At 39.8% G+C, this 14180-nt stretch overlaps 1 protein-coding gene across 4 annotated transcripts in view; it reads left to right on the forward strand.

Moving 5' to 3' along the window:
- The window catches only part of RABEP1 (rabaptin, RAB GTPase binding effector protein 1), a 103696-nt gene that overhangs the window by 53161 nt on the left and 36355 nt on the right, over positions 1–14180 (forward strand). For 3 of the 4 annotated variants that reach the window (XM_034941375.3, XM_063598922.1, XM_034941376.3), the window contains 2 exons: positions 2665–2784; positions 11259–11394. In XM_034941375.3, the coding sequence (XP_034797266.1) occupies positions 2665–2784; positions 11259–11394 (256 nt within the window). Of the gene's footprint in view, positions 1–1136; positions 1860–2664; positions 2785–11258; positions 11395–14180 lie in introns of those variants that run through there. The other variant, XM_055101007.2, reaches the window with a different exon arrangement.

Below are 14180 nucleotides of genomic sequence, written 5' to 3' on the forward strand. Positions count from 1 at the left end.
AATGTGTTCATTTGAAGAAATATTTGAATTCAAATGCAAAATGCTTTAATATTGTTGTGTAATAGAAAGTAATAGAAGTTCTTTGATATTTCCTGTGAGAGTAATTATTTGGACACAGACCTAAACATAGTACTAAATAATGTTATATCTATGGCTAACTCTCTCACCTTCTTCACATTTTTGATCAAATGTCACTACTTCATGGGGTTTTTCCCGACCACCCGCCATTTAACATAGCAACCTGCCAACTTCCCTCTGCCGCCTGTCACTACTCTCCTCTCCCTTATCCTTCTCTAGTTTTTCTCTTTCCATAGCACATATTTCCTTATACTACACAGAGTTCACCTATTGTGTTTATTGTTTACCGTCTTTCTTTCCTTGCTAAAATATAAGCTCTGTGAAGGCAGGAGTTTCTCTTTCTCTCTCTTTTTTTTTTAATAGCTTCAGGGGTACATGTGCTTGTTTTTTATTTGTATATCCTAAATGCCTAGCATAGTGTCTAGGAGATAGGTGCTTGAACTCCTAAATACCAGTTGAGTGGGTGTTGTTGCTTGATGATTGTGTCTAAAGCAAAGTTTTAGAATAGATGTTAGTTTTCCTTCTTTCTCGGTATCCTTTGGTTTCTGTGTACCACATATTATGTACCACATATGCTTGAACATAATACCATATAATACTTGAACATAGGGCAACTAAATGTAAATTGAGACATTTTATCATTGAGAAAATATTAAAAGCTTTTTAGCTAGTTTAATTAAATAAACTTTTACATTATTTTATATGCATACACATTTAAAATCACATTGTATAATTAGTAATTGATTTTTCTTTTCAATTGAATTGATCATGCCTTTTTGGTTCCTAATTCTTAGTTCATTCTTCAAATGCATGTATATTCATGATTTCCACAGTCTTTCAATTTTAGAACTGTTTTTGATTATCTGAAAAATTGGGAAGATAGTACAGAGTTCCTATATACTCCATGCCTAGTTTCTCCTGTTGTTAATGTTTTACATTAGCACGGTACATTTGTCACAGCTAATAAGCCTCTATCAATTTATTCTTATTAACTAAAGTCCATTTTTGTATTCAGATTGCATTAGTTTTTACCTAATGTCCTTTTTTTTCTGTTCTAGGATCCCATCCAGGATACCATATTGCATTTAGTTGTGTCTCCTTAGGTGCCTCTTGGCTGTGACAGTTTCTCAGATTTTTCTTGTTTTTAATGACCTTTCTGTCATTTTTAAAAGTGCTTTTTAAAGGTTTTGTTTATGATGACATTCAGCACTTGGAATTGTGAAGTCATATTTATATTAATAAATAACTTGATTTGTGATCAGTTCTTTGCTTCCTCCCTCCTTTTTTTTCCTGTTGTTTTTTATCAGATGACCTTTATAAGCATCCTAAACTAGCCTTGACTGAGATATTTTAACTTGTCTTTTCCAAATAGTATTTAATTCAAAATAAAATAAATGATGGCTTTGTAAGGACCTGAAAACAAAGTGAATCTGAACCTGTTTTTTGAGGGGTATGTTATTTGGGGAAAATCCCCCTCACGTTTGGGCATTTATGATATTTTTCCCTATCGTGCACAACTTAGTATAACTTTGCACTCATTTAAATTCAGTGAATTAGGTTTTCAGTTTCTCTAGAAGGAAAAAAGCCAACTTTTTGAGCCTGCCTTTGTTTCTCTGCGTGTAAGTGTATGTGAATATAAGAAATGAAAATTCAGTTTCTCACCAGTTTACTAGTTTATGTAAGTTGGTTCCTTTTAATCCATGTTTTTGAGAATGGACTTGGGAAAGCAATGATAGTTTTAAGGGGTCAGTCTTTGTGTTTGTTTCATTTAGATGATAAAAGTAAAATAGTATTTAAAGTACTCTGTTTAATTGGATGGAAGCCTTTTTATAGCAACATAATTTTCTAACATTTTAGAAAACACGTTATTCTATTTTGGGTGTTTAAAATGTAATCAGCCCTTTCATTATTCATAAGAAATTATTGTCTCATGAACTTACTAACCCAGGAATTTTAAAAATTATTTATTATGGGCTGGGCGCGGTGGCTCACGCCTGTAATCCCAGCACTTTGGGAGGCCGAGGCGGGCGGATCATGAGGTCAGGAGATCGAGACCATCCTGGCTAACACGATGAAACCCTGTCTCTACTAAAAATAATAATAAAAAAAAAATAGCTGGGTGTGGTGGCGGGCGCCTATAGTCCCAGTTACTCGGGAGGCTGAGGCAGGAGAATGGTGTGAACCTGGGAGGTGGAGCTTGCAGTGAGCGGAGATCGTGGCACTGCACTCCAGCCTGGGTGACAGAGCGAGACTCCGTCTCAAAAAAAAAAATTTATTTATTATGTGTATTTCCTTTTATATATGGGATATTTTCTTAATTGATTAAGAAGTCAAATTTGTTTTAGTGAATCAATTTTCCCATTTACTCCCGAATTCTAAATGGAATATTTGGGAAAACTCAGTTATACCTTGACATTCAAAGTAATGCACTATTTGAAAGTTAGACATTAGTTCAGTTTTGTGAATATTAATATAGTGTCTGGTCAAGTTACTTGTTATAATAATTTTTAGCAAATGGAAGGGTTAGAGTTTCTTAGAAAAGCAGTAAATGAATAAGTCGTAGCATTTAATTCTTTTTAACCATAGGCCCAAGAGGATGCTGAGAAACTTCGGTCCGTTGTGATGCCAATGGAAAAGGAAATTGCAGCTTTGAAGGATAAACTGACAGAGGCTGAAGACAAAATTAAAGAGCTGGAGGCCTCAAAGGTTATGAAACATTGTAATCCATTTGCTTGAAACCCAAGTTTCTGCCCCAATGCCATGAACAAAATTAGAATCAGTAATAGGGAAAAAAACCTGTAATTTAGACTATGCATCTTAAGAACCTTTCTTTAAAATGCAAAAAACTGCCGGGCGAGGTGGCTCACGCCTGTAATCCCAGCACTTTGGGAGGCTGAGGCGGGCGGATCACCTGAGGTTGGGAGTTGGAGACCAGTCTGACCAACATGGAGAAACCCCATCTCTACTAAAAATACAAATTAACCAGGCATGGTGGCGCATGCCTGTAATCCCGGCTGCTCCCAGCCTCGGGAGGCTGAGGCAGGAGAATCGCTTGAAGCCCGGTAGCGGAGGTTGCAGTGAGCTGAGATTGTGCCTTTGCACTCCGGCCTGGGCAACAGGAGCGAAATTCTGTCTCAATAATAAAAAATAAATTTAAATGCAAAAAACTGCTTTGAGATGGTTTTGCTCTTATGGACATTTAAAATAATCACAATAATGGTGTTTTATCACAAGGGGCTGCTTTGTCACAAAGTTAATGTTCATTTTCTTAAGAAAATGAGACCCCGTCTCATTCATTTTCCTATTAAGGAAAATAAACCGTTCGAAGTTGACCTTGTTTTCTGATGCCAGCTCCAGCATTGATCTTTTAGAGATAATGTAGCTATAGTATTGCTGAATTTGTTGGCCATAAAGACACAGCAAAATAATTAAAGTAGGAACAGGCCAGGTGTTGTGGCTCACACCTGTAATCTCAATACTTCAGGAAGCTGAGGCGGGAGAATTGCTTGCGCCCAGGAATTTGAGACCAGCCTGGGCAACATAGTGAGACCCCTGTCTCTACAAAAATTTTTTAAAAAGCCAGACACGGTGGTGCATGCCTGTTGTCCCACCTACTTGGGAGACTGAGATGGGAGGATTACTTGAGCCCAGGAGTTTGAGACTACAGTGAACTGGCACTCCAGACTGGGTGACAGAGTGAGACCCTGTCCCCCACACCCAAAGAAAAAAAGGAAGAAAGTAGGAACAAAAGAAGCATAAGAAAATAAAAACAATATGAAAATAAATGGGAATTTATCAATAGTCTTGGTAAATGTAAACTGATACCTATGTTTAAAAGAGATTATCACATTGGATTGTAAAAATCTAACTTTATGTTACTTGTAAGAGCTATGCCTAAAATCAAACCACAAGGTAAGACTGAAAATATTAGCCAGTTATAGTGGTGTGTGCCTGTGGTCCCGGCTACTTGAGAGGCTGAGATGGGAGAATTACTTCAACCCAAAAGGTTGAAGTTGCAGTGAGCCATGATCATGCCACTGCACTCCAGTCTAGGTGATAGAGTGAGACTCTGTCTTAAAAGAAGCCTGGGCGCAGTGGCTCATGCCTATAATCCCAGCACTTTGGGAGGCTGAGGTGGGTGGATCACCTGAGGTCAGGAGTTCGAGACCAGCCTGGCCAACATGGTGAAACCCTGTCTCTACTAAAAATACAAAAATTAGCCAGGCGTGGTGGCCACGCGCCTGTAGTCCCTTCTACTTGGGAGGCTGAGGCAGGAGAATTGCTCAAACCCGGGAGGTGGAGATTGTTGCAGTTACCTGAGACTGTACCACTGCACTCCAGCCTGGGCGACAGAGTGAGACTCCATCTCAAAAAAAGAAAGATATAATAGTCATGAACTTGAATGCACCTTACATAGTCATGAAATACATGAACTAATAATGACAATTACAAGGAGAAACTGACTTTCACAAATATAGTAGCAGATTAAAATTGACCTTTACAGAATACAATCAGAAAAAATTATTAGTAGAGCTATAGACATTTTGAACGATCAGGTTAGTTATTTAGTTGTAGTTGACACACAGAACTCGGTATCCAAGAGCGAGATGGTATCGCATACAGTACTAGAACATAATAGTTAAGAGCTCAGCATTTAGTAGCCTGGGTTACCTTGGGCAAATTACTTAATCATACTGTGCTTTGATTTTCTCAACTGTGAAATGGGGATAATAAGCCCACCTTAATAGTCACCATATGGCTATTATGAGGAACATATAAATTAATCCCTATAGTAGCCACTGTATGGCTATTATGAGGAACATATAAATTAATACGTATAAACATTTAGGATAGTACCTGGGACAAGGTATAGTTATTTTTAGATACATTATCTTAGAATTGAGGTTACGCAGACCCAATTCTGTAACTATGGGTTATTCAGGTATTTACATTAAAATGATAGTTAAAATGCTTGGACATGAAAAAAATACTCATGGAAAAAGTAATTACAAAATATTTAGAATGATGTGAATTATGCCAGATCTTTAAAAAAAAAAAAAAAAAGTACAAACTGAGCCGGGCGCAGTGGCTCACGCCTGTAATCCCAGCACTTTGGGAGGCTGAGGTGGGTGGATCGCCTGAGGTCAGGAGTTCGAGACCAGCCTGGCCAACATAGTGAAACCCCATCTCTACTAAAAATGCAAAAAATTAGCTGGGCGTGGTGGCGGGCGCCTTCCCAGCTACTGGGGAGGCTGAGGCAGGAGAATTGCTTGAACCCAGGAGGCAGAGGTTGCAGTGAGCTGAGATCTTGCCATTGCACTCCAGCCTGGGCAACAAGAGCAAAACTCCGTCTCAAAAAAAAAAAAAAAAAAAGTACAAACAAAATAAATGGAAATGAATAATATAAACATAGGAATTTGTGAAATAGAAAAGCAAAAGAACAATAGAGACTATCAATATAATGAAAAAATGGAAAAACTATAGACAAATCTCTAGTAAGACTGATCAGGAAAAATGAAAACAAAAATGAGAAATCAGAAGTGAGTCCGAGTGTAGAGGCTCATGCCTGTAATCCTAGCACTTTGTGAGGCTGAGGCAGAAGGATCACTTGAGCCCAAGGAGTTGAGGCTGTGGTGAGCCATGGTGGCTCCACTGCACGCCAGCCTGGGCAAGGGAGCCTGTCTTAAAAAAAAAAAAGGACATAACTACAAATCAGTAGAAATTTAAAAATAACAAATACTATAAACTGTCACACAAATAAATTTGAAAACAGATGAAAAAAATTTCTAATAAAAGATAATTAGCCCAAATTATTCCAAAACAGGAAAGGTAGTCAGTAATTATTAAAGAAAGTGGATCTAGAGTAAAAAATCTTATTGTCTCTTGCCTCCTCTCACCAAAAGATATTAAACTGTTGATTTTACAGGTAAGTTTTTCCAGACTTTCTAGAAAGAGCAAATTCTTATATTTTACAAACTCTCAGGGAATACAAAAAGAGAGAAAGCTCTCCAACTCTTTTTATGAGACTAGTAGATCTTCACTACAAGTGAGCAAACACATAGAAAGGTAGTATGAGAAGAAATTATAGATCTGTCTCAGGAATACAGAAGCTAAAATTTTCAACATCGTAGGTAAAATAAAGGGGGAGAAATACATCATGACCAAGTAGGGTGTATTCCCAGAAATTTATCAGAAAATCTATCATTGCAGTGTACACGTAAAATGATTGTAGAAGAACAGCATTATATTCATTTTGGATTCAGAGAGGTATTTGAGAAATTTGACCACTCAGTAACTTAGTAAAGGGCTATTTATCAAACCTTTGGCAAACATAGTTAAGGGTGAATATTTAGCAGCCTTACCATTAATGGTGGGAACATTCTGGGGCAGACCCATGCTCAGTAATTCAGAAATGAGGCATAAGAACTGGAAAGAAAGCAACGAGACTGATTTAATTGTCTGTATAAAGAAACCAGAGAATGTACAACAGATTGTTAGACCTAATAAGAGTTCAACAATTTGAAAGTTGTTCCAACAAAATCAACATACTAAGATAATTGTTTTTCTATGCCCCAGTGATAACCAGTTGAAGAATGCAGTGGTGGAAAAAAGATTGATCCTATTCACAAGAGTAAAAAGAAAAAAAAGAAAAAGAAAAACTAGTTAGCTACCAATATAGCTAAATAAAGATGGGCAGGGTCCTTATAGACTACATAATAAATGAGGACCTGAATCTGTATTTTCCTGAATGAAAAGATAGAGCATTGGGCCGGGTGCAGTGGCTCACGTCTGTAATCCCAGCACTTTAGGAGGCCAAGGTAGGGGCATCACCTGAGGTTAGGAGTTTGAGACCAGCCTGGCCAGCATGGTGAAACCCAGTCTCTACTAAAAGTACAAAAATTAGTCGAGCATGGTTGCGGAAGCCTGTAGTGCCAGTCTCTCAGGAGGCAGAGGTTGCAGTGAGCTGAGGTCGTGCCACTGCACTCCAGACTGGGCAGTAGAGCGAGACTCTGTCTCACACACACACACAGCATTATAAAGTAGACATTGTATCCCCAAATTTTAAAATTTTACTTAAATTTCAATAGGGTTTAATTAGGAACTTGATAATTCAGTTCTAGAAGTAGACTTCATATAGAGAAGTGAAGGAACAGGAATATACTTAGCAAAATTTTGAAGACAAGATGAGGAGACTTGGCCTACCTACCAGATAGCAGGACCACAGTAAAGCTACTATAATTAAGGTAGTTTGTTACTGGTTTAGGGATAAACAAATGGATCAATAAAACAGAAAGCCCAGAAACAGACCTATATATGTGTAAATTTGATATATGACAGGTGGCATTACAAATCAGTGGGTGAAGAATGGATTGTTAAAAAATACCCTTTTTGGCTGAGTGTGGTGGCTCGCGCCTGCCATCTCAGCACTTTGGGAGGCCAAGGCAGGTGGGTCACCTGAGGTCAGGAGTTCGGGACCAGCCTGGCCAACATGGTGAAACCCTGCCTCTACTAAAAATACAAAAATTGGCTGGGCATCCGCCTGTAATCCCAGCTACTTGGGGGGCTGAGGCAGGAGAATCGCTTGAACCTGGGAGGCGGAGGTTGCGGGGAGCCAAGATCGCACCATTGCACTCCAGCCTAGGCGACGAGTGAAACTCCGTCTCAAAATAAATAAATTATTATCTGGCCATGTGCGGTGGCTCATGCCTGTAATTCCAGCACTTTGGGAGGCTGAGGTGGGCAGATTGCTTGAGCTTAGGAGTTCAAGACCAGCCAGCACAACATAGTGAAACTCTTTCTTTACAAAAAATACAAAAATTAGCCAGATGTGGTGGTGCATACCTGTAGTCCCAGCTACTCGGGACGAGGCATGAGAATCATGAGAATCACTTGAACCCAGGAGGTGGAAGTTGCAGTGAGCTGAGATTGGGCCACTGCACTCCAGCCCGGGAGACAGGTTTATTCCTGAACCGGTAACAAACTATCTTAATTATAGTAGCTTTACTTCAAGTCGTACTATCTGATAGGTAGGCCCACTCTCTCCACCTTGTTGTCTTCAAAAAGATTTCTTTCTTTCTTTTCTCTTTTTTTTTTGAGTCAGGGTCTTGCTGTGTTGCCTAGGCTGGAGTGTAGTGGCATGATCTTGGCTCACTGCACCCTCCACCTCCCAGGTTCAAGCGATTCTCCTGCTTCAGCCTCTCAAGTAGCTGGGATTACAGGCGTGCACCACTGCACCTGGCTAATTTTTGTATTTTTAGTAGAGACGGGGTTTTGTCATGTTGGCCGGGCTGGTCTCGAACCCCTGACCTCATGTGATCCACTCACCTTGGCCTCCCAAAGTGCTGGGATTACAGGCATGAGTCACTGTGCCTGGCCCAAGGTTTCCTAAATAAGACAAAAATATTGACTGTGAAAGGAAAACTGGCAAGTTTAGCTACATTATAATATAAAGTTCTTTGTTAAAAGATACTATTAATACAAAAAGTTGAAAAGAGAAGCTACAGACTATAAGAAGATATCAATACCTCATAACTGACAAAATATTAATATCCAAAGTAATAAAATTGCTAAGTTGGCTGGACGTGGTAGCTCACACCTGTAATCCCAGTATTTAGATTGCTTGAGACCAGGAGTTTGAGACCAGCCTGGGCAACATGGAGAAACCCTGTCTCTACTAAAAATACAAAAATTAGCCGGGCATGGTGGTGCACGCCTATAATCCCAGCTACTTGGGAGGCTGAGGCACAAGAATTACTTGAACCCGGGAGATGGAGGCTGCAGTGAGCGTAGGTTGTGCCACTGCACTCCAGCCAGAGCAACAGAGTGAGACTCTCTCTCAAAATTGCCAAGTCCACAAGTGACAGATAATTCTGAAGAAAAACAGGTAAAGTGGCCGAGCGCAGTGGCTCGTGCCTGTAATCCCAGCACTTTGGGAGGCCGAGGCAGGCGGATCACGAGGTCAGGAGATGGAGACCATCCTGGATAACACGGTGAAACCCGGTCTCTACTAAAAATATGAAAAATTAGCCGGGCGTGGTGGCGGGCACCTGTAGTCCCAGCTGCTTGGGAGGCTGAGTCAGGAGAATGGCGTGAACCCGGGAGGCGGAGCTTGCAGTGTGCCGAGATCGTGCCTCTGCACTCCAGCCTGGGTGACAGAGCAAGACACTGTCTCAAAAAAAAAAAAAAAAAAAAAAAAGGAAAAACAGGTAAAGTATAGCTAGGTGGCGCATGCCTGTAATTCCAGCTACTTGGGAGGCTGAGGCATAAGAATTGCTTGAACCCAGGAGCCAGAGGTTGACGTTGCAGTAAGCTGAGATCGCGGCACCACCCTCCAGCCTGGGCGACAGATCGAGACTCCGTCTCAGAAAAAAAAAGAAAAAAAAATAAACAGGTAAAGTGTATGAGCAGTCGGTTAACAAAAGAGGAAACCAGAATAGTCAAGGAGTGTGAAAAGATAGTCAACATTCAACCACACTAGAAATTGGGGAAATGTAAATGAAAGTGGGACATCATTTTACCCTAACCAGGTTGTAAGGGTTACAGAGAAATTGGTTGCATTCACCGACGACTGGTGTATGTGAAACTCTTCCGTTTAAGGCACTGTTGTCAAATTGTCCTCCCAGTTGACTGTTTTTGGTTTCTCATGACCCTCATTGCTTCTCTGTACTTTCTCCTGCATAGATCCTGATACCACATACATTTTTCTGAATAGGTGGCTTTCAGTGGTTTGTTTGTACCCTCTCCTTGTCACCTGGCTTTTTGTAGATGTCCATTTCTTGTTGGTTTTGGTCATTCCAGGGTATGGAACTCAAAGTAATTCAAATAGTATGTCACTACTGCCATCATCTTCCCAGGGTCCTGCTCAGTAGTTTTCAAATATTAGAAATTCATTATTAATTAAACCAAATGTTTATTCCAAAAAGTAATAACTGGTAGAATTAGTGGGTTATATACCACCATTTTAAATCTGCCATACGGACTCTTTTACCATCAGCTGAATTACCACCGTCCTCAGGTGTTAGAGAAAGTATTTCACGATAGTTGCAACTTTACCATTCTTTGTTCATATCATGTGCTGGACTGTCAACCTTCAGTGAAGCATCAAATGATTGCTTAAATGGTCATTTAAGTCTTTGACTATTATTGCATGATGGCCTAGGAGTAAAGATAACTGAAAACAGATAAGCCACTTTAAGTTTGAAGAAATAGGAAGATAAAAGGTATGAAAAGGACCTTGAATGTGATATTAGATATAACCATTTGAAAAAGTTGAAAGTTAACTAAAGGGTTAGAATTTAGAATGGACAATTTATGTGACAGTCTAAAGTGACATAATCCTTGATTTTCTGGGGAAGAATTGTATTTTTTTTGGTTATAACTTTCCTATATTAGACTATATTGTTACTATTTTGAGTATTACACTTAATTGATCAACAGAAAAAAAGTATTTTTTTTAAAGATGTGGTTTTATTTTATTGTTATTTTTTGGAAACAGGGTTTCTCCGTGTTTCCCAGGCTGGTCTCAAACTCCTGAGCTCAAGCATTCTGCCCACCTTTGCCTCCCAAAGTGCTAGGATTACAGGCGTGAGCCACCACACCTGGGCAAGATGTGGTTTTCTGCATTTGCCTTTAAGTCATTACAGTGTGAGACTAGTTATTTGTTCCATTATAATTTCCTCTTTTTTACTTCCATGAGTATATGTATCTGTGAAAATGTCTTCTTTTTATACATTTAAAGCATTTGGAATTCCCTCACCAGAAGTAAAAGGAAAGCAAACTTAAAAGTGTATGGTATCGTTTTTGTCCTTAGAAATTAACTACCGATTTAAAAAAGCAAAACATACCTGGTGTTACTGTTATGGCTGAAACAGATACATGCATATGTTGATGTGTGAATACAAATTGGAGCTACCTTTTTGAAAAGCAAGGGACAAAACTGTTATGTGAAATCTCAATTGTATATTTTATTCTGGTGGTGTGATTATGGATAACATCTATTAAGTTATTTTCCCAGTTTTCTGTAGTACATATTTTATAATTAAAAATTATAAATGTTAATTTATGTAGATGTAAAAGTAAGTGTAAATTTTTTTAAGGCATAGCCAGAACTTACCATCATTTTGTATCTAAGATAGAAACTGTTGTAAATTTCAGTTTAATGGAATTGCATCTTCTTTCAGGTTAAAGAACTGAATCATTATCTGGAAGCTGAGAAATCTTGTAGGACTGATCTAGAGATGTATGTAGCTGTTTTGAATACTCAGAAATCTGTTCTACAGGAAGATGCTGAGAAACTGCGGAAAGAATTGCATGAAGGTAAATATACTGTATATTTTTATCTTTGTCTCTAAGAACCATATAAGTTAAATTGATGTTGACTAATAACAGTGACAAATCTTAAAATAACAATGCAACATGTTAGTGATTCAATTTAAGCCTTGTAGTTGGTTTAAATGTACTCATGCAAAGCTGAAATTATGGTTTTTCCTTCGTGAGCTCAGTAATAACTTCACAAGGTGGCTGGGTACAGTGGCTCACTCCTATAATCCCAGCACTTTGGGAGGCCAAGGTGGGCAGATCACCTAAGGTCAGGAGTTTGAGACCAGCCTGGCCAACATGGCGAAAACCCGTCTCTACTGCAAAAACAAAAATTATCCAGGTGTGGTGATGCGCACCTGTTATCCCAGCTACTCAGGAGGTTGAGGCACGAGAATCACTTGAACCCAGGAGGCAGAGGTTGCGGTGAGCCAAGCTCACACCACTGCACTCTGGCCTGGGCGACAGAGCGAGACTTCATCTCAAAACAAACAAACAAACAAACAAAAAAAACATCATCAGGCGTGAGCTCTGGGCAGAGAGATAATAAACCTGGGAATTTCTGCTTCAACTACTTTTCCCCCCACACTCATTTTGATGGAGGTGTATTAGCAAAAGTGAAAATGGAAGAGGGCAGAGAGTGTATTCTGGAGGCCCTAAGTAACACTCTGTTTTTAAGGGGACAATTTTGATTTCACTAGTCTGGTAGCACAGTGATACAGAAATTGACTCTATTTTCCAGGGGTGCATTCTTTCCCCACTAAAATATTATGAAAATAACCCAAACTTTGAGTGAAGTTTTGGCCTTCAGGAAACAATTTCCAAGTGTGCTATTGCAATAAAAAGACACTCATATTCTTAAAGGTGTCCAAAAGAACTAGTTCAGTTTAAACTATGTCCCTCTAACACTTCCAGAAATAATGTAAATTATTGAGACTACCAACCTTCCTAATAAACCTTGAAAAGTATCCGAGAAGGTTAATTAAAATGAGGAAGGACATGGAGTAATTTCCATACTGAAACACTCACAATAAAAAATAGAGTCTTTTTTTTGAGACAGAGGTTCATTCTTGTTGCCCAGGCTGGAGTGCAGTGGTGTGATCTCGGCTCACCGCAACCTCCACCTCCTGGGTTCAAGTGATTCTCCTGCTTCAGCCTCCTAAGTAGCTGGGATTACAGGCATGCGCCACCATGCCTGGCTAATTTTGTATTTTTAGTAGAGATGGGGTGTTTCTCCGTGTTGGTCAGGCTGGTCTTGAACTCCTGACCTCAGGTGATCCATCCGCCTCAGCCTCCCAAAGTGCTGGGATTACAGGCGTGAGCCACCACGCCCAGCCCAGATAGGCTTCTTAAAAGAAGTTGTTCTTAAATGGAGTTTTGGAAGGTGGGTAGGGGGATTGTCAGGTAGTCAGAGAGAAGCATGGCATTCAAGGCCATTTGCATGTGATGCAGCTAGGTAAGGAAGTCTAAGAAAAGCAGTTCAGCACAATTAGAATACAAGAGGCAATGGGCAAAATGTGAGGTTGGAGCAGTCGAAACAGGCCAGGACATAGAGGTCTTATGCTCAGAATATTGGACTTGATCATCTGGGCAGTTCAGATCCTCTGAAGGTTTTTTATTTTCTCTTTTTTTTTGTTTTGAGATAGTCTTGCCCTTGTCGCCCAGGCTGGAGTGCAGTGGCGCGATCTCGGCTCACTGCAAGCTCTGCCTCCTGGGTTCACGCCATTCTCCTGTCTCAGCCTCCCAAGTAGCTGGGACTACGGATGCCCACCACCACGCCCGGCTAATTTTTTTGTATTTTTAGTAGAGATGGGATTTCACTGTGTTAGCCAGGATGGTCTCGATCCCCTGACCTCATGATCCGCCCACCTCGGCCTCCCAGAATGGTGGGATTACAGGCATGAGCCACTGCGCCCGGCCTATTTTCTCTTAAACAATAGTTTTATTAAGATAAAATTTGCATGCCATAAAGTTCACTCGTTAAAGTATACAATTCAGTAGTTTTTAATATATTCACAAAATTGTGCCCCATCACCACTGTCTAATTCCAAAACATTTTCATTACCTCAAAAAGAAATCCTGTACCCATTTACTGTCATTTCCTATGTCTCTACCTCCAGCCCTTGGCAACCACTAATCTACTTTCTATCTCTGTGGACTTGCCTATTCTGGACTTTGATGTGAATGGGATTTTATAATAGGTGCCTTTTTGTGTCTGGCTTCAATGAAGGGTTTTAGACTGGAGAGCGGTAATATTAGTTTTGCGTTTTAGAAAGTTCAGTCTCATAGCACTGTGGTGAATAGAATAGGGAGGGCAAGACTGAGGGCAGAAGAATAAAAAAGGGGCCTCTGTTGTAGTTGTTTAAGTCATAAGTGCTGGTCTAAGGCAGAAGCCAGAAGATAGATATATCATATTGCAGAGAAGGCCGAGTTAGCAGGTCTCTGTCATAGTTGAATATGTTGGGGCGAGGAAAAATCAGAAGTATGAGTTGGCTTGGGTGGCTTGGTAGATGGGTGGATAGATCATGCTACCTATTCTCTTTCTAGCAGAAGATGGCTGAGCTGATGAGTATCAACAACACATACATTTTACAAAGATTCCTTGACTTGTCATAAGAAGTCTATATTAACCGGACCCAACGAGGATTTCTGGATAACAGATTTATCAGAATGTATTAAACACAATTAGGAGTGTTTATTCCACCTTTGGCCTTTGGAGCAATGTTTCCCAAAGTATATTCCCTAGAGTACTTGTAATTTGAGTTGTACTGTGAAAAGTTTTTTTT

This window comes from Pan paniscus, chromosome 19, assembly GCF_029289425.2.
Source record: "Pan paniscus chromosome 19, NHGRI_mPanPan1-v2.0_pri, whole genome shotgun sequence".
In the NCBI taxonomy this organism is placed as follows: Eukaryota; Metazoa; Chordata; class Mammalia; order Primates; family Hominidae; genus Pan; species Pan paniscus.